The sequence below is a fragment of the Desmodus rotundus genome, chromosome 8, assembly GCF_022682495.2.
Source record: "Desmodus rotundus isolate HL8 chromosome 8, HLdesRot8A.1, whole genome shotgun sequence".
NCBI classification, from domain to species: Eukaryota; Metazoa; Chordata; class Mammalia; order Chiroptera; family Phyllostomidae; genus Desmodus; species Desmodus rotundus.
The window spans coordinates 54,325,460-54,352,427 of NC_071394.1; the positions used below are offsets into that span (position 1 = coordinate 54,325,460).

Sequence of the window (26,968 nt, forward strand, 5' to 3'; positions counted from 1 at the left end):
GGGACACCCCACGGCAGGGGGCGTGAGCTGGGAAGGGAGGTGCAACGAGGGCTCGAAGCTGCGGCCACGGCCATGTGAGAGGGGCTGCCCCGCCGCGGTTCGGCTGACGGCTGGCGGGCGGGGGGCTGGGCCGGGGGCGGGGTGCGCCCGGGGGCGGGGAGGGCCGAGCGGAGGGAGGGCAGATGCTGCTGCTGGCTCTTCCCGGTCGCGGGTTATATAGCGCGGAGCGTGGAGCCCGCTCAGAGGCGGCCGGGAGCGCTCTGACTCGCGAGTGGCGCCTCGCTGCGGAGCCGGGTGCTCGAGTGACAGCAGCAGGGAGTGTAGGGCAGGGGGACACGAGACTGCGGGGGCAGCTGCTAGCGGTTGGGCAGCGCTCGCCTGCGCGGAGCGAGTCGCCCCTTCCCGGCGCTCCCGCTGCCCCGCACCCCACCCTCCCACCCTCTCGCAACTTGGGTCAAGTTGACAACTCCCGCGGCGGCCAGCCGGCCCGTGCCGTCTCCGCCGCGCGCCCCTCCCCCGGGTGAAAAGGAGCCGCTGCGCCGGCTCCGGGAACTCTCGTGCGGCGGCGGCTTGGCCATGAGGGCAGCGCGCGCCGCCTAACTCGCGGCTGTCACCGCCTTAGCATCGGGACCCGCCGGCCGGGAGGGCGCTCCCGGACGGGCAGGCGGCTGCCTGCAGGAGGCGCCGAGCCGGGGCAGCTACCGCTGGCAGCAGGCACACCCCGGGGCCACCGCGCCGAGCCCGGGCGGGAGTGGCCCCGCGCACCCCAGCCCGGCGGGCACCTCGGGGGCGAGCGCGGGACGCAGGCTTCTAGTACCGACCGCTCTAATAGACTCCCCGGGGCGGGGAGGCGGGGTGGGCGCGAACGTGGGCGCTGGGCTCGTGCGTTGCCTCGGGCTTCGCGATGAACATCGTGGTGGAGTTCTTCGTGGTCACTTTCAAAGTGCTCTGGGCGTTCGTGCTGGCCGCAGCGCGCTGGCTGGTGCGGCCCAAGGAGAAGAGTGTGGCAGGCCAGGTGTGCCTGATCACCGGCGCCGGCAGCGGCCTGGGCCGCCTCTTTGCCCTCGAGTTTGCCCGGCGCCGGGCGCTGCTGGTGCTGTGGGACATCAACACTCAGAGCAACGAGGAGACCGCGGGCATGGTGCGCCACATCTACCGCGACCTGGAGGCGGCGGACGCCGCGGCGCTGCAAGGTAACTGGGACCTGCGCCCCAGCATTGTTGGGTCAAGCACCTCCCCACCCCCGCGCCCACCTAAGAGGGCCCTGGAACCCCACTGTCACGGTCAGCCGGCTCTCGAGAAAGATAACTACCCCCCACACCGACTCGGACTTCTGCGGGTGGATTTTTCTCGATAAAGGAATATGATCTCTGTTTTAGAAGGGGAAAGTGTGCCAAACCCTTTTCGTAAGGGAGGTCCTATCTCTTTGGGGATGATTGTGGAGTTTCCTAAGCCCTCTGAGCACAAGGAAATCAAAGGGAACTTGTTTTCATAGGTTTGAATCCTAAAGAAATGCCCCCATCGCCTTTGCGATGGGAAACTTATCTGGAAGTTGTCCTTGGAGTCGATGGATGCACGTATATATATGTTAATGTGGTTTGAACCTCTTAGACTAGGGGCAGCACTGATTTCACTATAACTTCAACCATGAGAAAATAATTACATTGTTTCACCAGAGAGAAGTACTTTAGTTATATACTTAGCCTGATTGAAAGACGCTCTGCCTCTTAAGGCAAAGTACTTGAAGGATTTAAGCCTTTTAAACCTCAGGAAATCTGCATTTTTGTATGTTTATGAAGTGGCCTGAATCTGATACTTTAAAAATAAATCAAAGTGGGGACAATAAGCAACCATAAGTACTGGTCCATGAAATTTGATAATTGCTCTTGCTTTTTGACAGTTTTTCTTTTTCTTTTTCTTTTTTTTTTTTACTTCCAGGGAAAACATTGAACTATACAGGGAAGATTAACTTGGGGACCACTCCTACCCCGTGATGATCATTGTCGCCAAAATTATTGGCACTGGCCTTTTAGGTCAGAAAATCAAAGGTCAAAAAATGTTACATCTTCAACAATGGTTTGGAGGGCAGCAAATATAGATTTTTGTGCTCCCTGCCAAAACCTAAGAGATAGTGGTATTTGTTTTCCAGGAAAGAGATTTTGGTTTTTTAATTGAGTTCTTGTGTCCTAAAATGGCATATTTACCTGTGAGCTTGATTTGTGTAGTGGTGGTATGCTGATTAGAACACATCAGTGTGACCTCCACTTTTCATGAAAAACTTTAGGTTCATTTCTTGGCTTTGAATGAATTCAGATGATTAATTACTGTTTTAATTTATGAGCCTTGAGGTGAGTTTCCATTTTGAGGGTGCACATACCAAAGAGTAAAAACTACTTATGGCCACTTTTCCCCACAAATGAGGAGAGTGTAGTATGTGTGTTTGGGAGGAGGGGTGTTAACACTCTGGGCTGAAATCAGTTTTTTCCAGGTGTCTTTAGCTCCAGGAAGCTGATCCCATGAGGTCTGACTTGTATTGGGCTTGTCACAGTTACATGATTTTCCCCTAAGCAAAGTTCTCCAGCAAATTGCTCTAATTCCCCAAGACTTCTAGGGGAGGAAGGCAGCTGTAAGTTCAGTCATTGGCAAGCCTCGCAGTGTTAGAAATTTGAAGCTCACTGTAGTAGTTTTGTTTTGTGTGATCTTTGTCCTACTGATTACCATGTGACTTACGTTTTGCAACCCCCCACCCCCTGTTGCATTTTTCCCCCCTGCTGCTCGTCTGGACTTCCGAGGACAGCTGGGAATGGTGAGGAAGAAATTCTGCCCCACTGTAACCTGCAGGTTTTTACCTATACCTGTGATGTGGGAAAGAGGGAGAATGTCTACCTGACAGCCGAAAGGGTCCGCAAGGAGGTTGGCGAGGTCTCAGTCCTGGTCAATAATGCCGGTGTGGTCTCTGGGCATCACCTCCTGGAATGTCCTGATGAGCTCATTGAGAGAACCATGATGGTCAATTGCCACGCACACTTCTGGGTAAATATAAACATCCTTATTTTCATTTCTGGGCCCTCCTCAATGAGAAGCTTGGGAAGGAGAGAGACTTCAGTACCAGCCTGAAAGCCACCTGCACATTTCCCCACAAAGCTTCCTTCTAACTCACTATTCCCCATGGTGAATTACATCGTACACCAGTTACTGTTAAAAAGCTGTTTGCTCTCCCCCCCCAATTCAGTATTTCTTGAGAGGGTAGAGGACTGAACATTTTGAACTAGTTTGAAAGACTGCCATAAAAATAACAAGAGGAAGCATAAAATCCTGGGTTTGTTTATTTTACTTTCTGTTGAGTTTGTAAAACATCGGTTGTTCCTATGAATTCCTAAAGTCAGAGTTTAGGCTTCCAGATTACTGCTCAGCCACATTTTGGGAAGTGCCAAAGAGTCTGAGGTCAGCATTTGTGGTCCACTGGGAGCTGCCAGGCCACCCTGGCAGGCACTTAATGTCCATTGACCAACTCAGGGCCTGTGACATTGTTCTGTTGGACTACATCTCAACTTAGAAGATGCCTCTCTTAGGACCAAAGTCACCCTGATAGGACCACAGTCACTATATAGGAGCAGGAGGATGATGAGGTCTGGTGGACCAGGGGCTTAAATCCTATCAGCTTCTAGATGATAGTTAGAACATGAGAGCTACTATAGCAACTAAGAATGCGAGGGCAGGCTTTCTACTGCTCTGGGGACAAAACTAACCTCAGTTTTTCAACTGAAATGATTCAGTAGTGGTAGGTGTGAAACCCTTCCCTATAACTGTACATCGTCGATCTACTTTATGCTTTTCTTCCTCCATAATATTTCCCCTTTACTTTTGCAGACAGATAGGATCTGATAAAGAAAGGGTAAGGAGAGAGGGTGGTGTGTTTTGTATTGTTTTTCCATAGGCGGATTAGCCTTGTAATCGAACACAAGAAAGAACTGTTTCTCCTAAATAGGTCACAATAAACCTCATTAGTTTTTTAGCAACTGCTTAAAAACTTAATCTGGCTTTAGAAGTACTTATTCAAATGTGTGTTGCTCCTTGAACAACAAACTATTTTTCTGATTCTGGAAGAAGTTTATATGTTTTATTTTCAAACATGAAGTTTATGTAATTCATTTCCACACCTCTAGAAATGAACATATAAATGACGTGAACTAATTTTTATGTTTTAAAGGAGGAAAGAGATTACCAGATAGAGTTTGGGGGAATTTAAGTGTGCTCATGTGTGCATAGGGGGGAGGGTGTGTATTGGGTGCAGTGTGGGTGGGGAATGAATAAAAGTCCTTGCTGCCCCGGGGTCCACAAGAACAGGGGGCAGGTGAAGAAGGGAAGCGGGGTCAGACAAGGAAAGGCCAGTACAACTGAACCAACTGGGCGTTACAGCTTATCAAGAATCTTGTGTGTTTATTATTCTGAGTAAAACAATCACCATTTAAAATAAAAGATGTACGTAATTTGCAGGTGGACTGAAGTTTTCGTATTTGAAGATGATAAGGAAGAAGCTGCCATAGAAACCTGAGTTGATTTCAGTCAACTTATTTATTCTTAAACAGATATTCAGCCATCGGTAGGCTAGTTATGAGCCATAGATACAAGGACTGGTCTTTTCTTAATTGTTATTCAGTTACAGTTGTCTGCCTTTTCTCCCCATCCCTCCACCCCATCCCAGCCGAACCCCCCTCCCTCCCCCACCTCCACCCTCATAGACACAAGGACTGGTTTTTTCCAATAACGTTTGACTGGGATGATGCATGGTGTCTGAACCTAGAAGCATTTACCTACACAAAATACACTAAAGTTTAACCCCCTTGCCTATTTTCTCTGCATGATTATTTTGTTGAATTGTAAAAAATTTCAAATGGAATTAGATTTTTAAAGAACTCCCATTTGACTCTCAGTTAAATACTTATAAGAGGAAAGCAGCTTCTCTTCTCTAAACATCCTATGAAATAAGAGCTAATTTAGAATGTGTTAAGCACAGAAAATCCATAGCTTTAGCTTTGAAAATGCACATCAATTAACATACTTGTACCTTAAACATCAGGCTACTTTCTAACTAAGGAAAAAATTAAATCTGCAATAGCAAAATTATTGAGGAGCTGAATCTATACAGCAAGAAGAAACAAATCACCTTCCCAGAGGCCTTTTGGCTTTGAGATGTTGCTTAACTACACAATTTAGGGAGTTCTTGGAAGCCCTGACAGTAATGACGTCACTTCATATTAAAATATGGGAGGCTCCTGAATTCTCCAGCTGTTTTTCCCCCAAGCATCTAAAGTTAAGAATTTATTTTCAATATTGACTTAGAAAATTCATTTTCAAGTTGGAATTTTTAACTTCTTGCCAAGACTTAGAAACCTTTTAAGAAGTTGAGATCTAGTAACTAAAATGTAAAAGAAGACTTACTATAATTTTTACAGTGATTTTTGGGGGGGAGAGATTGGCCTAAGAGCCACCCGAATTCAGCTTCCCTTCCGGCAGTCCTCTCGGGAAAATGTTCATGGTAAGTTCAGAGATGTGCAGTGTTGGCATGTGCTCTTCCCCTTCCAGAAAAATAACCATTGTGTCTTTCTTCTGTATCTGGGTGGGGAAAACATGTTGCCCCAAACCTTTTAAAAAGTAGATCAGCTGAACAAGGACTTGTTTGGTAATTTGAACAGATCGTCTTGAGCCAGACTCTCTAAGTAGCAGTTGTTGTCTGTTTTCATAGAGTCAATAATACGCAGTCCTGACCCAGAGTTAAAGACATATGCAGTGAAATAGAAAATCATGTGGGTGTCATGTGGGCATCCACCAAACGCTGTGGATGCAGCTAATTCCAAACCATTCCTCACACTGTTGCCTGAAAGGCCCTCTTCCCCCATTCTATCTACCTTTGAAGGCCAAGCTCAAGTTCTTCCTATAACCTTCCCTCACCACTCCAGCCCTTTTCTGGCATTTTCGCATATTAGAGCTGCAAGGGTCTTTAGAGATCATCTTGTCCAACTTCTTGTTTTCTTAAATGAAGCTGCAGTTAAATGACTTGTTGAAGCCTTTTCTCTTCTTGCCATGAATCCCTTGCAGCCTTTGCTGTCATTCCCACCCTTCGGTGTATGGTATGTGTTCTTCCATGTAACTTTTTGTACTTTGTGCTCTGAAACCCTGACATGGATGGCAAGCTGTCGGAAGGCAGTTTGTTATGTGCATCTGTTTGCTTTCCCCCACCTGGCACAGATCTCTACTCATAAGACACTCAATAAATGTTTGATAATAAAGGCGAGGCTTCTTCTTAAACATTTAGAAGATAACCTACTCAGAGAATGCTCACATGGGTCTGTCTTCTGAAATTTCAAAAGGTAAGCATTATGCTAAACTAATTTAAGCTGGGTAAGATTGATGAGATTTCAAAGTGGGGCTGGCTCACATTCATTATTGTTTGTATCTCCTTTTGTTTTCCTACACAATTTCTCCATTCTCCTTGCCCCACCTGTATGCTCATTTGTATCACAGTGTATTAAATCTGCTCAGCGGTGTGAGCCTAGCAACTTTGAGAAGGCTGGTGTGGATATGCCAATTTGAATTAAGCTCAAGTTGAATGTCTGGTAACTATTCATATTTCCCAGAGACTGGGCCTCGAGGAAAAGACTCCTACTCTAACTCTTTCCTTGCCCGTTGCTATTTCCATGCACGTTGGCAGTTTTTACAGTATTTGGCATTATTCTGCACAGCCCTCCAGTCTGCTGGGATTGTTCATCCTCCAGTACTCTTCCATCGTCAGCTCTCCTAGGAACCTTCTCTTGGTTACCAGTTAAGAAGCGACAGGTTTGGGGTAGGTTCTAGTCAGCGTAGTCTGTTGTACAGCATTCACGGTGAGGACGAGACCGTGGAAAATGTACACGATCCATGCACTTGGTTTGCCATAATCATAGAAACCTTCTTAGGTTTTCTGTACTTTGGAGATGCAAAAGCTTGAAAATATCTCCCTAGTCTTCTTTGAAATATGGAAAGTTGGCCTCCACACAGGAACTGCAAACCCCTGTTTTTTCCCAGAACATTAACATGGCTTCACTTGTTTTTTTTTTTTTAAGAGTAGAATCTTAGCTTGCCGTTTCTAAAAGGTAAAGTCATTTGGCCTGTCTACGTGAGCAGCACATTGATCCCTGATTAACCAAAAGGGGGAAGCAAAAGCATTTAGCTGTAGGCCTTTTATGTTCTGAAAAAATTTTGCATTGCAAAGGACTAAATCTGTCAAATAGCTAGTCTGTAATTTACTTCTATTGATATGGTAGTCAGACAAGATAATTGGTAGTTAATTAATAGACCACTTAACTTAAAAGGTTTCACAGTTTTAAAATACTAATTACTGAATTTGGCATTTATCTATATCCAAATGTCTAAAGTCTATTTAGTTAAAATCCATCCAGGAAAAGTAAAAGCCCACTAGTAGATCTGAGTAATGTAGCACTTAACGACATTAGTACCTAATATCTCATGAATGGTTCCTAATCATTAATGTTCAAGATTTTTTTGTGATTTACTAGATTTTAATCTCAAATACTATAATTCTGTTCTCTGGTTAGAGAAACCTAGTTTTGTTCATGGCCTCTTAGATTTAAATTTTTTTAATTATTTCTAAGTTATTCACAAAAATTATATATCCAATGCTTCCTCCTCCAAATCATGATAATAAGAATTGTTTAAAAAATTGTTAGACTATATATTTTTATAGAGCATTGTTTTCCTGTCTTAGGATAACTCCTAAAAACTTGCCATTCAAGGCCTCTTTTATTTTTTTTTAAGATTTTATTTATTTTTAGAGAGAGGGGAGGGGAGGGAGAAAAAGAAGGAAGGAAATGTCAGTGTGTGAGGGATGCGCTGATCAGTTTCCCCTTGCACACCTCCAAGTGGGGACCTGGCCCGCAAGCCAGGCTTGTGCCCTGACTGGGGATTGAACTGGTGACATTTCGGTTTACAGGCCAGCACTCAGTCCCCTGAGCCACACCAACCTGTGCCCAAGGTCCCTTTTAAAGTCTATACTAGGGCTGGCTTCTGTTATTAAATAAATAGATGCATAAAAATCAAATGTTTGAGCTTCAGAAATAAAGGCTTTTTATGTCTTGAACTGAACTCTAAATTGATGTGGGGTAAGCCTACTTTGTCTTGTTAATTCTTTTGGTCACAGTTAAAAATTGAGTAAAACATCTGTTTAGATAGTAACTACTTGGGTACCTGGGACTGTGTACCTGACAAAGTCATGTCATAGCCTTCTTTCTTAACACAAAATAAGAGCACATGCTCATTGAACTTTTATTGTATTTGATATATTACATGCTGGGCCCATGTCTACTGCTACTAGAAATCAACACCTATGACATAATAAAATGTCACTGTACATAACTGTTGTGAACAGGGAGCCATCCTATAAAAATCTCCCCAACATCTTTGATGTATGTTCTCATCTGTGTCTTATTATCTCAATTGTTTAGAAGATATTACTAAGTAACCAGTGTCATAGGAAAAAATAACAGTGCTCCCTAGTTGCCACATCCAGTGTGTAGCTTGATCTTTCTGCTGAATGTGACCCTGTTGACCATCTCTTTGAAGACCCGTGCTTTAGCTTCCATGATAAACCCAGTTTCTCCTGCTTCTCTCCTGTCAATCCTCTTAGCCTCCCTGCATCCAAAATGTAATGACTCTGCAGCCTTGCATGCTCAAACCTCTTCTCACTGTGCGCTTCTAACTGGATAATTTATTTATTTTAGTGGCTTCAACTGATTGCTGTGGCAGTTCCCAAGTTCACACACCTATCTTGCCTGTTCCACGCATTCTCGAATATCAGCAAGTCTCAAAACTGAACTACTTTTTTGCCCCTTATTGTATCCCCAGGCGTGGCCAGTATCAGGTTTGGCGACACAAGCAATATCTTTAATTGTCCATCCTGCACACCTGCATGGGTCACCAGATCCTGGCTGCTCTCTTGCTTCCATGTACTTCGATCCCTCCTTTCCACCCCTGCCTTCACTTGTGCGCTTCCATCACCTCTTGCCTGGACTCTGGAAAGAGTCTCCTAACATCTTTCCCTGCCATTGCTCTCCAACCTAGGGTTATAACTTAAGCAGACTTGAGTTTATGATATGCCTATTTAAAGGTTATACTGACTGGAACCTACCCCAAACCCTTGCTTGACCATTGTGTTCACATCATGAAGTCCAGGTTCATTCACACTGCAGCTTAGACCTCCCAAGGCTGATTTCCACCTGCCTTCAAGCTCATCACTTAAATAGTCCCTGGTTACCCTCAATGAGGTCCAGCAGGGCTGGACACCTCCCTATGGCCTGAAGGAGCCCTGGCCATTGACCTATTCTGCCATTTGAGTCCTGTCTTGTTGGGAGACAAAGTTAAATAGTTCAGACAAAATGTATCCCTATTCCTGGGAAAGAAAAACAAACACAATCATAATGTTTTCATGTAGACTGACTGAAATCTTTATATATTAAGGATCAGTCCTTATAGAATCATCTCAAATTCCTGGAAGGATTCAAGGATTGCCCTCTCGTAGAATTATGTGCTATTCATCTCAATTCCTGGAAGCAAAGTTGGTATTTATTCTTTTCTCCCTGGCTATTTCTACATCCAGGGCTTTAGCCATTATCTGACCAGGTAGAAATTAATCTATAGGACATGTCAAAGTGGAAGCATTCTTTAACCTGTGCTCATGCTAACGCTGATTGAGTAGCTTTTTCTGAAAGACTGACTGGATATTGCCCACAGCAGTCCTTCCCCACTCACTGCAGGATTGCGCCCCTCAGTCCTGGAGAGGAGCTGCAGACCCAATGGCTAAAAGCTCAACTGCCCCATCCTCAGTTCTCTTCCTTTACCGTTGTTCTTACCCTAATCATTCTTCAATTTTCAGGTGAACTGACTTTAGTAACTTCACTATATCTTTTAAGATGTGGCAATCAGAAAATTACTTTCAAGCAGTTTTAATAACCTCACTTGGGAGTTAGAATACATTTTTTAAGTAGGAAACCCCTTATTTAAGTTTTTCTTGAGTTAAGGGATATTAATAGGTTCATCTAAAATTTTTGTCTCTTGGAAACTACAAGTAAGTCAACTATGATAAGTAGCCAGTTTGCCTCTGTCTAATCCAGAGAGCTGTCTGTGTGGGTAGATGCATAGGTTTGTGTGTTTGCTTGTTTTGGAATGCTCAGTGAGTGCTAAATGCAAAGGCTCGTGGCTGTGGTGCAGTTACACCATCTGGCCATGGGAAAGTCCATCCCAGCCTGTGCTAAATGCTCAATAACCAGGGCGTTTTGGGACCCCCCAAGTTGTACTATGCTGAAATTCCACTAGGGGGTGTACTGGCAGGGTGGATTCATATCTTATTTCCTTCTACACATAGTAACCTTCCTAAGATAAAGGGCCTTTTGTAGCTAATCTTTGAAGTGTGACAAACTCTGATAGTCCTTAGGAAATAGGAAACTATCCCCTGCCTCTACTGAATGGGTTAAATCCAGTGTTTTAAGCTTGTAACTCCAGGGATTGGATGACAATGTGTTATATCTCTCTTGGTTTAATTAGTGATTTCTTATCTCAAAAGTTACCATCATAGTTAGATATTCAAAGAACTAACCCCTCCTAACTGACAAGAGGTTTCCATTAACTGACAAACTCTCCTTTTAGGCGCAGACTCCTTATAAGCATATCTGGAAAATAACTCGGAGGATGGAATCTTTTAATTCTTTCTTTGAGAATATATATAGACAGTTAGAGCATGCAGCTGGTCCCCATAATAGGGCAGCTGGAGGGGTCCTCCCTGTGTTGTGACCTAACACTCTATTAGACACCACTGTTCGGGGAGGAGGTTGTCAGAGCATGGCCTTAGGGTCGATTCTCGTTGCCCCTGACACACTTGGCCAGCCAGTTCCAGTCACCTGGATCTCTGCACTTACAAAGGCTTGAGTCATCTCAGCCCTGGAAGAGATGCTTTCACCAGCAGGAATGCTGACATCTTTTACTTGATCTTAACACTGCATGGCCTATTCCTTTTTCCTTTTTCCTTTGTCAGTTCTCAAACTCAAGTTCACACCTGTCAGAGACCATTTTCCTAAATGCTCTGAAAGTAAAATTAAGTGAACCAAGGGTGGGGGGAAATTGAATATCCTCTCATAATGATCATAAAACTTTCAACACTTCAGCAAATGCTGTTAGAATATTTAACAAGTAAGGGCAATTACTGCCGCAACCTTGAGTGCTGTCAAATTAGCCCAACTGACAAGCCACTTACAATGACTTCACATTTGGAAACAAAACATTACTTGGTCTGTGAAACTTTCAAAGATCACACAAAGCTGTGTGAAAGGTGCAACCGTGTTAACATTGAGAACATTGGCGATTTTTGGTTTGGGGAAACCACAGTGTTTCTCATTTGCTGCTTGCATAAAATTTGAATTTCTTGCTTTTCCTTCAAATAGCTTAGTACTGGAATTTTTTAATATTAATATGGTTCAGCCTCTTAGTGTGATTCTAAACAATGGGGCTCAAAGTAGCACTTCCCAAATCAGTGTAACTGGGAAAATATGTGTGGTGTAATGTAAGTACATGGGTTTTTGAAGATAAGGGAAACTTAAAATTCAAAGCCTGAATTTTCCCACCTGCAAATTGTAATTAACATATTACCCCCAACTGATTTCGGAAGGATTTCTTAAAACAAGGTAGTTCTACAGTCTCTTGGGAAAGAGGAAACAGCAGCTATAAAAAATATTTCTGTACTAACCTAGTATTTTTACATTTGCTGGGCAGTTTTCCATCAAGCATTGTCATTTATATTTTAAAACAGTTGTTTTCTGGTCTCAGTAAAACAAGACTAAAGAAAAGGATTAGAAAAGGGTGTCATGGGAAAGTGTTTGGTGTTTTCTAGCACCATCTAGGGTTCCGGGGGGAGAAGGTGACTGAACAACTATTCAGCAATGTGGGTTTTTTTCTTCTTTTTTTAAAGATTTTATTCATTTATTTTTTTTTAGAGAGAGGGGAACGGAGGGAGAAGCAGAGGGCTACACCGATCGGTTGCCTCTCAAGCACACATAACCGGGTACCTGACCTGCAAACCAACCAGGTGCACATGTAACTAGCAGTGTGTTTTTGAGGCTTCCTCTAGTGGTCAGGATGGGTTTTTGCAGGAAATGTGGCCTGATGCTGTGTGGAGGGCAGGGAGCCTGGGAGCCATACCTAGCAAGAACCAGGAATTGCAGGAACTTGAAAAAACAACATAACCAAAAATAGATAGCACTTATAACCAAAATAGCCTATAAGTATATGCTTAATGAACTTCATGTGCACTTACTGTACTTTTATATAGCACTTAAACTTTACAAAGCCCTTTCATGCACACTCTTCTGAATTTAGTAGAGCTTATCTCCATTTTTATGGACCAAACCAAGACGGGTTATGGGACTTGTCTAAGGTTACCCCTGGGAAACAAAGAAGCAAGGACGCAGACCCTCTTCCTAGGGCTTTGGTTTGGAACCTCTACAAAGTACAGTAAGTCCTCACGTCAGTAGGTTCTGTGACTTTAAGCAAAACGACATACAACAAAACCACCTTTACCACAGGCTAATTGATACAAGCAAGAGTTAAGTTCCTAAAGCATCTCATCAATGTTAATGAAATAATGTCAAATGAATTGATGTTATTCAAGGAACTGCTGTACTTACCTGGGCTACATGTTCAAAGCACCTAGATTTGCCTGTGAGTCACATATGCTTTTGTCCTGTTGTATAATGTAGGAATCCACCTTCAAATATTGATTGTTTTTTATTAGCATGGTTAGTTTAGCAATGGCTAATTAACTCTAGCTTAATATCTCCAGAAAGTTTGCACCATAAATTAGACAAGCATGTAAACATTGTAGACTAAAGAATGAATACCACACTAGAATTTTATTCCCAATGATGTGTTTTTCTGTGCCTTTCTATAATCTTCATCGAAAATAGGACAGTACATCCACGCTCACCCAGCTTCCTTTCTCCTCTTTCTCCTGTGCATGTCAACATTGACAAACTAGATGTGAACAGTAGTGGATAAAAAAGGCTCTTCTACAAGGGCTGGCTGAACAAAGCTCTTTACATATTGATACTTGGTACCAAAATGTCAGTAACAGTGTGGTTTTAGTTTAGTTTTATTTTTAAGCTTATTACCTCCTGGAAAATGTGAAATCTTTATTCTGTTACATAATAATCTTATGGGATCGGAATTCCAGGTAACTCCATAAGCTTTGCCTTTGAAAATGTGAATCATGGTTTCCCAAAATTGTTCAGTGTTGGCCGCTGATGGTGTCCAAACTTAATGCCCAAGCATCAGATTTTCAAAGGGGTGATTTTTTCCTCAGTAGGGTTTTCTCATAGGCTTACCAAAGCATGAAAGCTTCAGAAAGGCAAATGTGAAAAATGAAAAAGATTAATGCTGAGGCTAAAAGAGTCTGAATTTCCTGTCTTGAAAGCTAAGCTTTCAAAGCCTCTGTGGATGAGGGGAAATGATTTTGAAGGCTTCTAGGTCTTGTTTTGAAAGCTTGTTCTAATGTGGACAGGGATGTCTGAATCTTTTCAGACTGATATGACAGAATACCATAGGCTGGGTGGCTTATAAACAAAAGAAATGTATTTCTCACAGTTCTGGAAGTTTGTCCAAGATCAAGGCTCTGGCAAATTTGGTGTCTGGTGAGGACTTACCTCCTGGTTCCTAGACAGCTGTCTTTGCTGTAACCTCACAATGTGGAGGGAGTGAGGGAACTCTCTAGGTCTTTTACAAAGGCACTAATCCCATTCATGAGGGCCCCACCCTCTTGACCTAATCACCTCCAAAAGCCCCACTTCCTAATACTATCACCTTAAGAATTAGGTTTCAACATGAATTTGCAGGGAGACACAAACATTCACAGACCACAGCAGAGGGATCTGCTAACTACTAAAAATGGACCCAAGGCCAATATGCATACAGTCTGTAAACTCCCACCGTCATCCATCCCTCAGAGTTCTGGGGCTTTTGGCTTTGACTTGACCGCCCTTCATCTGATAAACATAGCTGAGTGAAGAGTGTGAGGAGTAGAGCATGGGCCTTCCCAACCCCTAAAATCTTGGTTTGAGAAACACGAATAGGATAGAGAGCAGAGAAATCAGTCTGCCTATTTTGCTGAATTTGTAGGAGAAATTGATCTGAAACCATGTGAGGTTTGGAGTGGACAGATTCTCTGGCTCACACTAGAACTTGATGCTCAGCTTGTGGTCCAGAGCAGAAGGATCACCCAGATGACCACATGTTAGAAAGCAGACTCGGGACCCTCCCTGACCTACTGGGTCAGAATCTGTGTTTGATTCAGGTCCCAGATGATCTGTTCACATCAAAGTTGGAGGAGGAACTGTTCTCAAATACTTACTTTCCTTCCCACTTTCTCAATATTCTCCTTCCCCGTACCTTTCCCCATCCCCCACCCCCCTGAGCTAATCAGCCCTTTAGGAAACTTGTAGACTAGGAAAATGGCAGTCCATGCACTCTGGGGTCCACCCTAGTTGGGAGTTAATTTGTTGATTTGGGTTCCAGTCCAGTGTCTAAAAGGAAGCATCCAGGTGCTTTCTTGTCACTTTTCCCCTTGGTCACTGTGCCCAGGATGGAGTTTCCAAAACCATAAGCATCAGGCACAGAGTCAAGACCGTGCACTGAATTGCCCCATTCTTCCCGCCCAGGACCAGATGGCTGTCTGGAAATAAGTTAGAGGAGGGAGGGGAGCTTGCCGGATACGCATCCCACTCCTTCACTCCTGGCCCCTGAAGTATAGTTGGCATTGTTGTCCTTCAAAGAGATTTCCTTTTTTCTTTTCTTCTTTTCTCTTTTCTTCCTTTTTTGCCTATGAGGATACATTTATTAAAGATGAAAGATATTTCTTAATGTAGTGGAGGGGTGGTTTGAAGGTATTGACATATAAACTAAAAGTGATGGGAGTTTCAGCCCAATTTTAAGTTGTTATTTTTTTAAGCCCAGAACCTCTTCCAAACCTAGAAGAGTGTCATAACAATGTAAGAATTAGAGCTTAGAAAAAAATTTGCAAGATGATAGGGGGCTTGATTTGCTAATGTGTATGTTCCTTCCAGAGAAGATTATCTCTTGGAGGCAATTTCCCCCTTGGGTATTTGGCAACATCTAAAAACAGTTTTGCTTGTCAGTCCTGGGGGTCGTTACTGGCATCTAGTGGGCAGTGGCCAGGGCTGCTGCTAAACATTCTGCAATGCACAGGGCAGCCCCTCCCATGACAGTTACCCAGCCCAAAATGTCACTGGTGCTGGGATTGAGATCCTCTTCTAGAACACTGGTTCGCAAACTTGGCTACATATTGGAGTCACCCGGGGAATGTCGTCTCTCGATGCCTCATTCCCTCCTTGGTGTAAGTAGCCTGGGATGTAGCCAGGACCTCAGAAATAAAACCTCCCTTAGGTGATTCCATATGTAGCAAAGTTCAAGAACCATCGACTTGTAGAAAAGGTGGTTGCTGTAACCCTTAAATTTATTTAACATGCCTAATACAGTAATGGTACTTTATAGGCCCTCATACATAATGAGTAAATTCTAACTTGTGACAATGCATACTTGAGAATAAAGTAAGTTTTCAGGAGTACATTTTTTATTATATTTCTTTTATTTAGGTTAAGATTTTAATTGTTTTAAAAAGATTCCACAGTAAGCAAAGTAGAAAACAGAGAAGAATTTGAACTGTTTACACATACGAAACGTAAGGGATGATGGACGGTGATCACGGGGCCTTGCTGGGCTGGGCTGTTGGAGGGGAGGGTGGGGTGGGGAAGGGCCCTGCCGCTTCAGACGCCCGAGCAGGGGCAAGCCTGTGTGCAGCGTTCATGCCTCATGGAAGTGGTTACCAGTCACTAGAGCAGAACGAAACCTCTGCCCTTTGGAAGATCTGTCTTTATTACAGTTTCTGAGATGTGATTTGAGTATGGTGCAAAGCAAAGGGATTAATGACAACCTGTTGTTCAGCCAACGATTTGGCTGCAATTTTGTGGGCTATTTTCATTATTCTATAAAGCGTTATTAAATAGGGGGAGGGGCCTGAGCTTGAGGGAGATCCAGGAACACTCCTTTGATCATCTGGAACTCAGCCAGGGGGAGGGTCAGGGAAAACAGCCTTTCAGAAACAGTGCTCAGCATTCATAGTTTCTTTTAACACACCGAGCTTCCAGTGGCTGAAGTCAAACAGAAAAGTGATGATCGTTTTGCAGATAATTTGTAATTTTTTAATACAGAGGAGGCATGAATTTGAATTACATTATTTTCGGGCACAGGCATGACAACATATCCATGTTTGATGAATAGATGTTTTTACTGCTCACCAGATGCCGACACTAATGGAGTGATACCTTACTGAGTCATTTACGAGAGTCTTATGCAAGTAATACCTCAGTGTTACAACTTGTATTTTGAAAGCACGGCAAGAATTGAAGAAGGTATTATTGGATATATGTCATCATAACATTTTTTGAGCTAAGAAACTTGGAGATCTCCTTTTCATGTCACAAATGAGTTAAGAAAGTTCAAGTAACAAGGAAGGTTAAGTGATTGGCAGTCGGGACCATGTGGTTTCTGGACTCCAAAGGCCAGTGTACTTTCCAAACAGTGTGTTTTAAGTCACCTACTTCTTTAGTATTTCTGTGTAGTGCTCTCTAAAATGTAAGGGAATGTTGATATCTGAGTTCCTGCCTCGGGGTAGATTCATCTCATGCTTCAGCAGTGGTAAGGCAAGTTAATGAAGCACTTATTTTTGCTGAATAACTCGTGGTGTCATCATCTAGGTGTTGGTTTGAAAAGCTGCGCTCTTTTATTAGCCTCTTGGTTACAGGGCAGCTCTGGGAGTGGACTTGTGCGTGAGTGTTAAGGATTAACTCCTTCTGCCTGCAAATGTAAAGCTAATCCTGCAGCCTCAACACAATGGTAAAAAAGGGACATTAGATGGTCCACGTTCGACGGTTACGACACCTTCTCGTGTCCCTCCTCTATAGTTAAAGACAGAACCTCTTGTATGAATCTGATGTGGGTTTGAAGGACTTTTTGTTAAGACAGAATAGTTCCAGGCGTCAGAATCTTGGGGCTTTATTGCACAATTTGTCTCTTTCTGTCTACAAACGCACCTACATAGGAAAGAGAAAAAAGCCAGGATCCAGTTACGTGAATTTCAGAATTTGTGCTGTTGACTGTATCTAAAATACTTCAAGTCAGTATATTAGTAGCATATATAGATTCAGGTTTTACTTCTTGGTTGAAGATAATTTTGCAATGAAAAATTTCAAGTAGCATTTTCTATGTCAAAATGAAATGTCTAAAGTTTGGTGGTCAGTGTATTCATTAAGCAGATACCTTTAAACCTACAGCATGAAGAGTATACATTTAACCATAGGTTCCTTTCCCAGATTAGGTTGGAGGTGTGTCACCATTTCAAGTGTCTGAACATGCTAATGGTTTACCCTGGTAACCTTTGTAACACAGTTCACTACATTTTCAGCGCCTTCAGTAGTCAGTACTGTTGAATCATAGTTCTCCAGGAGCAGGATCTGAGTTTTCAGCAAAGAGTGCCACCAGATGTCATTTTAGCCTTGTAAATAAGCAGTGTGGTCCTTTGTGATTCCGACAAAAATAAGTTACTCCGGTAGAGGCATAGACAGAAGAAGCAACACACTCCAGGGAGCGTTGCTGAACCTCCTGGAGGGGTGGGTACCCTAAGGATACCCAGTTGGATGTTCTTTGTTCAGTGGAGTCTTGACTGTATAATTTTTAATTGTATATATTGCTGTTATTTGGAGATTCTAAAAACCTTTAAACATACATCAGAAAAGTATACCATGTAAGTGCTGATGGTATTAATGTCCCCATCATACTATGATTTGTGGGTCTCTCTAGAAAGTCTGCTCTGTTTCGTGGATGTTCAAATGAGAGATAAACATTTCAAAACAATTCTTTTAAAATAATGCCTTTCCTTGAATTGACCACAGGACAGTTGTAAAAATGCACAAATGCACAAAAATACAGTATGAGGCCTTTCCCTGCTGTGAGAAGCTAACTTCACTTTCCTCTTCACACCCATTCATTTGGACTTGCTAGCAAGTATGGAGAACACATGCTGGGCGTCTTACCTGCACCTTTAAAATGTCATCATCAATCTCACTCTTTCAAAAGTCAGACCGTGCTGGACACCACATTTCCTCACGTTCTCTCTTGTTTAACTTTAGGCTAATTTGTCCTGACATCGCAGCCGCAGGCTGTGTGCTGCAGTCTGTCGTTAGAGCACCCGGGACGATCTGGACGCCGGGGACTGTTGGGAGTTAATTTGGCGTACACCTAATATTCAAAGATTTCTCGAGATATGACATGTCATGTCTCTATCCAGTCACACTTCCGTTTAAGAAGTTCTTGTTTATATTATAAATATGACCTTTACAGTTATTTTTCAAAGTGCCTTGTTCTAAGTGCCTGGTTCTTTGAAGGGGACCCCTGAGGAGCTATGGAGATACTAGACTTGTTAAGTATGTTCCATAGGAATGTCAGTGTCCATGTGAATGTCCCTTTCCCTTCTGCTTTCTTTTAAGTCGCATAGCACCCCTGTCCGCTGGTGGCAGACTGTGGCATTGGAGTCTTGTGATGAAAGTTTATCACGGGTAACAAAGGTGTAGCTCCACACTTTTTCGCCAGGGGCCATTATTAAGAGTTTTCAAGATACATTAATCCCTAGGTCTATTCCAACTCTAAATTCTTTCACTGAACAGACCAGTTAGTGTACATTGGTTACTGACTTTGAGATCAAGATCAAGGGTCAGCCCTATTTTCCTGATGAGGAACGGGATGTCCTCCTCTGTTTCTTAGACATTTGAGTAAGAGGACATGGTGGTGGAGTGTAATTCTCTGACTTAGGTTAAGCATCTAGCCAACCTTGCCAACCACCATTGGCACCAACCAACTCTGTGCTTCCTTTAGGGGCCCCTCTACCAGGTGCTAGCTCCCAGTCCACAGAACCCATCCCTCTAGGGGGGAAATCATAGCAGTCTGGTGTTCGGTGAGCTGTCTGAGCCACGCCGCCCAGATTCACCAGTGGTGGCACAGCCATGAATTTACACTTAAGCTGTTTGGGTGTGCGCTTCAGATCTGTCCTTTGCGTTCTGCTAAAGACTCTTTGAGACAAAGTGAAAGATCCCGAGCCTTAGCTTGAACTGACTGGTGTCATGGCAACTAGCACTTCACCTTCCGCTGGGCCCCATCTCATACATTAACAATTCATTGTGAAGTGCCAGATTTCTGTGTGCTGTCAGACTGTGTCAAGGACAGAGTATGCTGTGCTATCTCAGATGTCATCTACCAGACTGTTGAGGGCAAGAGTAATTAGAAAAGAAAACTAGTCAGGTTACTTGGGAAAATTCCTGAAAGTGTGATGCTTTCTAGCCACTCAATAGCATTTTTCTTGTAAAGTAAGGGATAGAATTCGTGTTGATCAAAGTTTATTTGGTAATGTGCTCCAGACATCAGGCAGGAGTTTGGTTGTGGAAATAATGCGTGAGCAGTAATTGCTCGCCTCCATTCAGGCAGCAAAGAAAATGATTAACAGCCTTAGTGCTCAGTCACGTGGATCAGGCTCCAGGGTGAACCCTGAAAACGCAGGTTTAGAAAGAAACCCGAGTTGTCCCTACGTGAATGCTCTTGCCCCTGGCGCACAGGAGGAGCTGAGTGTTTGACACCAGCTTTGAAGGACAGGCAGTCTGGGTTCTGAGGCCGACTGTGGCCTTGGATACTTGGTTCACCTCTCACTTTCCTCAGCGCCTTGTTTTCCCGACAGTATTTGTAGTTGTCACAGTAATTGTAGTATTAGACCTGTAATTGGTAAGTCTTTCTGAAGAATGAAGAATACAGGCCTTTGTCTTGGAATGAGAAAATACAACGACACATTGGATTTCATTCATACAGGCCAGATCTGTCTCTGATTAGGCAAGAAATAATATATTTTAAACAAAACATTGATCTGACACTACTTTTTTCTAAACTAATCCCTCCCTCTGGAAAGAAACCTTCAGATTAAAACAAACCTATAATACAATTTACTAGCTACTTAAAGTGAAGCATATTTCCCTGAAAAATATGTTTACATCCCACAGTTGGAAAAGATTTGTCACTTAGCCCTGTTTGGTTTCTTTTGTTTATCTTTTTTTTTTTTTTCCTTTGCATACAAAACCAGGAGCTTAAATGTCCCTCTGAACTACTTTGGAGAGGGTGCAAGAGGAAGAAACCCAAATGACGTATTTTTTATAGACCATGAAGCCATAAGCCTGCTTTGGGGAGGGATAAACTAGAACTGCTTTATATTTGATGTTCTCATTTAACACAGTTAAGTGCTGGTGTGTGTGAATTCTGCATAGAGGCTGGAAGGGGACCCTGTCCTTTCCCATCGCCAGCAGATCAGACTGCAGACCCTGCGTGCAGTAGACGTTCAGGAAACACTTGTTGGATAAATAAGTTAACTCTACAGACCAATTTCAGGGGAGAGGCCATTCATCAGTTTCAGAAACTTGACAACAAATTAAACTTTAAAAACTGTTAGGAACGTGTTAATCTTCTATCACCTACTTTTGCATGGTGCTGGGACCTAGATCAGCTGCTTGGAAGTTGATAGCAACCCTGTGGCACATGAGCATGGGGAGTCGTTAGAGCCGGCCCACTCGGTGCCTGAGATTCTAGGCAGGGCCAGCTACCAGCCAGACGTAGAGGGAACACTGCTGCGTGACGGTCACAGTGAGGGCACCAAGTAGCATATTCTTACTGGTATTTTATACTGTGTGTAATTTCTTGAGATGTAACACTGAGTTCTTATACTTAATTTAAAAATAGGGCCCTTCCTACTAAATCTATACTCATCTTCAAAACTAAGCAAGCTTTTAGTACTTAAAATGATTTCTGAATAACATCAAGAATAAATTTTATACTTTTTAACTAATCTGGAGACAGTCATAACTAGATACTTCAAAGAACACTTACAGACTTAATTATTTAAGGATAGGTTTTAAGATTGGAATATATAAGCTGCTTTGCGATGTTACCTCATTGCAGTCCTGCGATATAATGGCTATATGTAAGCTATGGAGCCTAAAGGTGAACCTGTGATGACCACAAGTACCACAGCTTGCCTTTTTTTGGCTGTCAAGCAGACCAAAAGCATAATTACTACCTTAACCATTCCCACTTACTACTCCAAAGAAGTCAAGTCAGGCTGAAACGTGTGTCATACGTGCAGCACTGTGGCGGGTCCGTGAAGTATGTGAGGAGTCCGATCCCTTGTTTCCACAGTCCTGTCACAGCGGAGTAATTCTCCCTTAATAGTTGAAAGAGTCTGTATCTTCCAGCCTAGTCGGGGCAACCAGACAGGTGAAAACAATTAAAATCAAACTACCATAAAACGTGTTATGGTGAATGGTACCAACTGTAAGTCTTAAATATGGACAAAGTCAAGGTGAATAGAATATTAGATAAAGACTTAACACCCTGACTACTTTTGATGGAGAAATATTGGGAAGCTCCAATGACAGGAGCACTTCCAGGCATAAGAGGCTATGTTAATCTGTGATGAATATTATACTTTGAATTACAGAGGAGGGCATTCGGGATAGATTGTCAGAGAAGAGGTCATGGGTAAAAACTGACAGGTGAGAATAAGCATGACATAGGTGACAACAGCGAGGAGGCCCAGACAAATGGGATCCAAGTTGGGGGGGGAGGGGTGTTACATGCTGGTCAGGAGTCAGACTAGGGAAGACCTTAGGATATGTCACCAAGATTCATTTAGCAATTGTATGTGTCATGTATTGGGACATGGAAGAACTTCAGAATTAATGGAATGACTTTTTGATCTTGAACATACAAAAATTATCGTAACAAATTAGATGTTTTTGCGAAAATCCAGTGACCTGTTAGCCAGGAAATCCTCTGAGAAGGAAATGCAGCTCTTCCTAAAGTCCATTGTGTAGCATTGGAGTTTTTTAACTTCGTAAATCACGGGAAGCTGTGTTGGCAATGGGCTGTAACTCAACAGTAGACAGATTGCTCTTTGCTGCTTTCTTTTAAGAAGCAGGTTATAAAACTGTTGGGAGCCTGGTAGAGTAGTTCATAGATCATCTTAAGCAATTTGAAGTAATTTAAAAAAAAAATACAGCCTTGTATCTTGAAGGCAATAGAGCTAGAGGGAGAAGAGAATTTAGTGAGTAAAGAAATCCATGCTGCCTGAGTCCACTGTCCTGGAATTTGTCCTCGAGCTCTGCTATACTGAGTGGCCTGTCACCTGCCTCTGTGGGAAAGTCACTCCGCAGCACACCCCACAGTAGGGTGTGGTCATTCGTAAGTTTTTGTCAATGCAGAGTTAGCATTATGACACAGTTTTCATTAAAATGATTCTGTACTTTTACCCAGTTTTTTTAATATACTAGAATACCTTCTGTTAGTGCACTTGGGCAATAAAGCTCTATGTGCAGAATATGATGCTGGGACATCCCTTCATTCATGGGTTTATCACTGTTTCGACATAACTATTAGGAAAACTATCAGGAGAACGCTCTGTTCGTGGGGAGGCTGGAGGCTCCGCACAGACCATGGGATAGCTGTAGTCAAGTGTCGAGCATAAACTGATCTCTGACTGGGAATCGTTTAGATTAGCAGATAGCTATCACTTGAAAGGTGATAAAGAGCCTTATACTGAGGCTTTCTTTTCATCTGGACATTGTCCCCAAAGGCCCTTCTGTTACAGTCTCGCTGGTCATGGCTGATGATAGGCCCACTGTGCCAATGACAGGGAGCAAGGGTAACCAGACACTTAAAGGATCTTCTTTTTTTTGATAAATGTAAAATTTTGTTCTGTGATGTTGGGTTGGGTTTTAGATGAAACTTTTTTTTTTTTAAAGGTTTTATTTATTCATTTCTAGAAAGGAGAGACAAAGAGAGGGAGAGAAACATGGATTAGTTGCCTCTCACCTGCTCCCATCTGGGAACCTGGCCTACAACCAAGGATTATGCCCTGACCAGGAATCAAACTATAACGACCTTTGGGTTCGCAGGCTGGTGCTCAACCCACCGAGCCACACCAGCTCGGGCTCAGTGAAACTCTTAATGTCAGTTCTGAAGTCTGCACCTCACTTTTCTTTCAGACCACAAAGGCTTTTCTTCCTACCATGCTGGAGATTAATCACGGTCATATCGTGACAGTTGCAAGTTCCTTGGGATTGTTCAGTACCGCTGGAGTCGAGGTTTGTCAGCTACAAAGCATTTCCTTCATTTAGTTGCTTTATCTCCTGACACCCCCAAATCCGAAGGAGAGTAGCTGCTGCTTGGATGTTCCTGAAAGCCTTCTTACCTGGGTGCCCCAGGGCCATCTAGTGTGCACTGACAGCAGCAGGGAGAGAAGGCGCTGCACTGGTCCTCAGTGTGCCCCTTTCCCACTAGCAGTTTTGCTTGGTGATGATGCTGGGGGAGACAGAGGGTCAAGAATGAAGCCGTGCAGAGCCATGGCAGTGTCACAGGGAGCAGACAAATGAGGCTAAAGGTTGACCTTCTGTTTTGGTTAACTTGCCAAAAGTGAGCTCTCGCATGTCAGCTCATCAGGTGAGATGGTTATGGCAAATGTAAGGGGGCCTGCCCTGTAAGTCTGTGGAACTGGCCCCAGTCAAACCCTGTTCTTCACCACATTCAAATTGTAAAGCATATGTATGTGTGGTACTCCACACTGTTTGTCCTGTGGGTGGCTGTAGTGTTAACATTGAAAGCATCACCCCATACAAATACACAAAAGGAAAAAACAGGAAAAAAAGTGTGCAAAAGGACACAGAATAGATGGCTTCTACATTACATAGTCGTTGCTAAATTTAAAGTTGGGTAATGGAGAACTTTGTTATTCTGTGTTTCCTTAGGTTAAGTTCTAGTTTAAGTTCACAAAGTAGTTATTTTCATTTGTACTTCATCCTAAAAAGAAAATCAGATCATAACAACTTATAATAACCTAAGCTAGACTCACCTTTGTTCTCCTAGCATTAATTTAAACAAACTGTTTTTCAGTTTCCTTTGCTGAACAAGAGGCCATTTGTAAATTTTCCAGACACTTCAAAGTGAACCTCTCCATTTTTAACTCCAGCTCATTGGCTTTCATAGAGTCCTTTGCAGTACCTTCCCCAAAGTAATATGATACTTCGTTGATGTGGCAAAAAGTGTTCATCTGTTTTTGCTGTTGCTTTGAAAATATTGTTTCTGCTCCGAACCACATCAGATATCTGTCTTTTAAAACGCTTTCCTTTTCTTTGCTTAGTCACCTGTAACCTTTTGTAGCAAACATGTAACCAGAGTAATAGGCCAGGGAGGAGGCCTGGGTTTGGTCTGGGATCTGTGCATGTACTTAGCACATTGCCCTCCTCTCTCCCTCTGACTCAGGATTACTGTGCCAGTAAATTTGGAGTCGTGGGTTTCCATGAGTCCCTGAGCCACGAGTTAAAGGCTGCTGAAAAGGATGGAATTAAAACAACATTGGTTTGCCCTTACCTGGTAGACACGGGCATGTTCAGAGGCTGCCGGATCAGGTCAGTGAGAACCTATATTGTTACTGATAAAAAGCTGTTTTAAAAATCACCTTTCCATATCGGGAGAATATGTGAAATTGGATCCTCAAACATAGTCAGCCTTGCACTTTGACTATTATTTGACAGTCATCCTGTAGTTTTCATTGGTCAAGGCTTTGTAAAATTGAAGTGAGAAAGATTAACAAGCAAGGGTCTGGCGCCACACTGGTATCACCTTGCAGAAGTCAGTCTAGAAGTATCAGATATAACATGGCTTCCCTATATCTTCAAGAAGAAAACACAGATACCCAGGGTTTTCCTTAGGAGCCACTTCTTTAGGAGGTATTTTATTTCTTTACTACTAGTGTTGGAATGTCAACGTCACAGACGAGTTACACTCTAAATTTGGGAGCTTCCTTTCTACAAAGAGTGTATGTAGCTAGATTCACTCAGACAGAATGAGAAGGAACAATTCAGTTTACTAGACGTGAAATAAAATACCCACCCACTTTGAAAAGAGGCATATGGGAATAGAAATGTCAAATCACATCTGACTTGAGCTAAGCAAAATAAACAACACCATGAATCATTAAGAAGGTACTTGTGAAGACATGCTTACTTTAAGGTCTTTGCTTGGATGAATCTGAAAGGCAAAGGAAGATAACCGAACGAGTTCCCTATTGGTCACATCCTGAACCTGACCAAGCAGTGAAATAGGTGGAAGGTGATTTGAGTCATTGCATTCTCAGCCTGACTCCTTTCCTGTGTGTGTGTGTGTGTGTGTGTGTGTGTGTGTTCCCTCTTACGTAGTAGGAATCAGTTGCTGGGGTCTGAGGAGCTCTGTTTCCTATTTAGCATCACAGCCAGTGTCCAAAGCCGTAGTGGGACAAAGAAAAGTAAAAGGAATAAATTATATTATTAGGCTATTTCAACATGTAACTTATTGAATTCAGCTGAAGGTAGATGTCTCAATGCACTTCACGTCAGAGCCCTAGAGAAAGTACCTTGTCTTCTCCCTATTCCAGCATCCAGGAAAGTATGTAGCTGACTTTTACTTCACTCAGAAAGGCTATGCCAGTGTTTGCACACCATTATTTCAACCACACTGAATACCAAAAGTTGGGCATCTTGGTTGGGTTTCGTGTTTGTTATGCCAACCACCCTTTCCTTTTTATGTTGAAAGGAAAAAAATAGAAAAGTAATCTGAAATACCTTTTGAGGCATTTTTAAAACTTGACTCACTGCAGAAAAGCAGACCAATTTTGCCTTTTTTCTTTAACTTGTTTTCTGGGCTATGCCCATTTACAGTAGGAAAATTTAGAAAATGCAGAAAAGCACAGTGAAGTAAATAAAGTGGACCCAAAACCTTTGTCACTCAAGTAACATCACTGTTAATGTTCTGATAATGTGTTTTCAGTCTTGCCTATTTTGTGTTCATTCTTAATTGCATTTTTTAATTATATAACTTTCAGGAAAGAAATTGAGCCTTTTCTACCCCCTCTGAAGCCCGATTACTGTGTACAGCAAGCCATGAGGGCCATCCTCACCGACCAGCCCATGATCTGCACCCCGCGCCTCATGTACATTGTGACTTTCATGAAGAGGTAACTGAGGGGTCCCTCTTGGGACCAGTCTTTCCATACCCACCCCCGTAATTTAATTAACATCTCACATTTGCTAACAACTGTGCCTTTCCTTTTCAGCATCCTCCCTTTCGAAGCAGTTGTGTGCATGTATCGGTTCCTAGGAGCAGACAAGTGTATGTACCCTTTTATTGCGCAAAGAAAACAAGCCACAAACAATAATGAAGCAAAAAATGGAATCTAAGAACCTTTTTGTATGGAACATCATTTCTCTCAGAAGACGATCGGGATGTTTCCGTTCAGTGCACATCAGCAGTACTGACATTCTCTGGATTCTAAATCGGTGTTGACTTTTTTAAATCAACTTTTTTAAATAAATAAATAAATAAATAAATAAAATAAAGTAAAGTATAAATTAACCGACTGGAGTACTTGGAAAACATGATCAGCAAAAGTGAGGTCACGTTGTTGCCAGCGGGGTCCTTTTTAGGCAGAACCCTAAAACCAGTCTTTTCTTTTAGACAAGCACTGTGCGCTGTCTCCGGGCGACCATTATTTTTTTTAATGAGCAGAAAGCCTAGAGACGATAACCACAGTGTGTTTCACACGTGTGGCTTTTCTTAGTTCCCATAGAGTTGATTAATTCTTGTCACTAAACTCTAGCCAGTTGACACCCTTGCAACTTCAAGGACTGATAGTGCTATGTTTTCTCATGTTTTCTGTTCAGTTTTGCAAAGTCTCTGT

At 42.8% G+C, this 26,968-nt stretch overlaps 1 protein-coding gene across 1 annotated transcript; it reads left to right on the plus strand.

The window, feature by feature from the left end:
* The first annotated feature begins 157 nt into the window (after nucleotides 1-157).
* Nucleotides 158-26,594, plus strand: RDH10 (retinol dehydrogenase 10). Its single transcript, XM_024578302.4, has 6 exons — nucleotides 158-1,193; nucleotides 2,798-3,033; nucleotides 23,244-23,342; nucleotides 24,517-24,662; nucleotides 26,114-26,245; nucleotides 26,345-26,594. Exons 1-6 carry the CDS (start codon nucleotides 905-907, stop codon nucleotides 26,466-26,468), a joined length of 1,026 nt encoding a protein of 341 aa, XP_024434070.2. The 5' UTR covers nucleotides 158-904; the 3' UTR covers nucleotides 26,469-26,594.
* The last annotated feature ends 374 nt before the right edge of the window (nucleotides 26,595-26,968 follow it).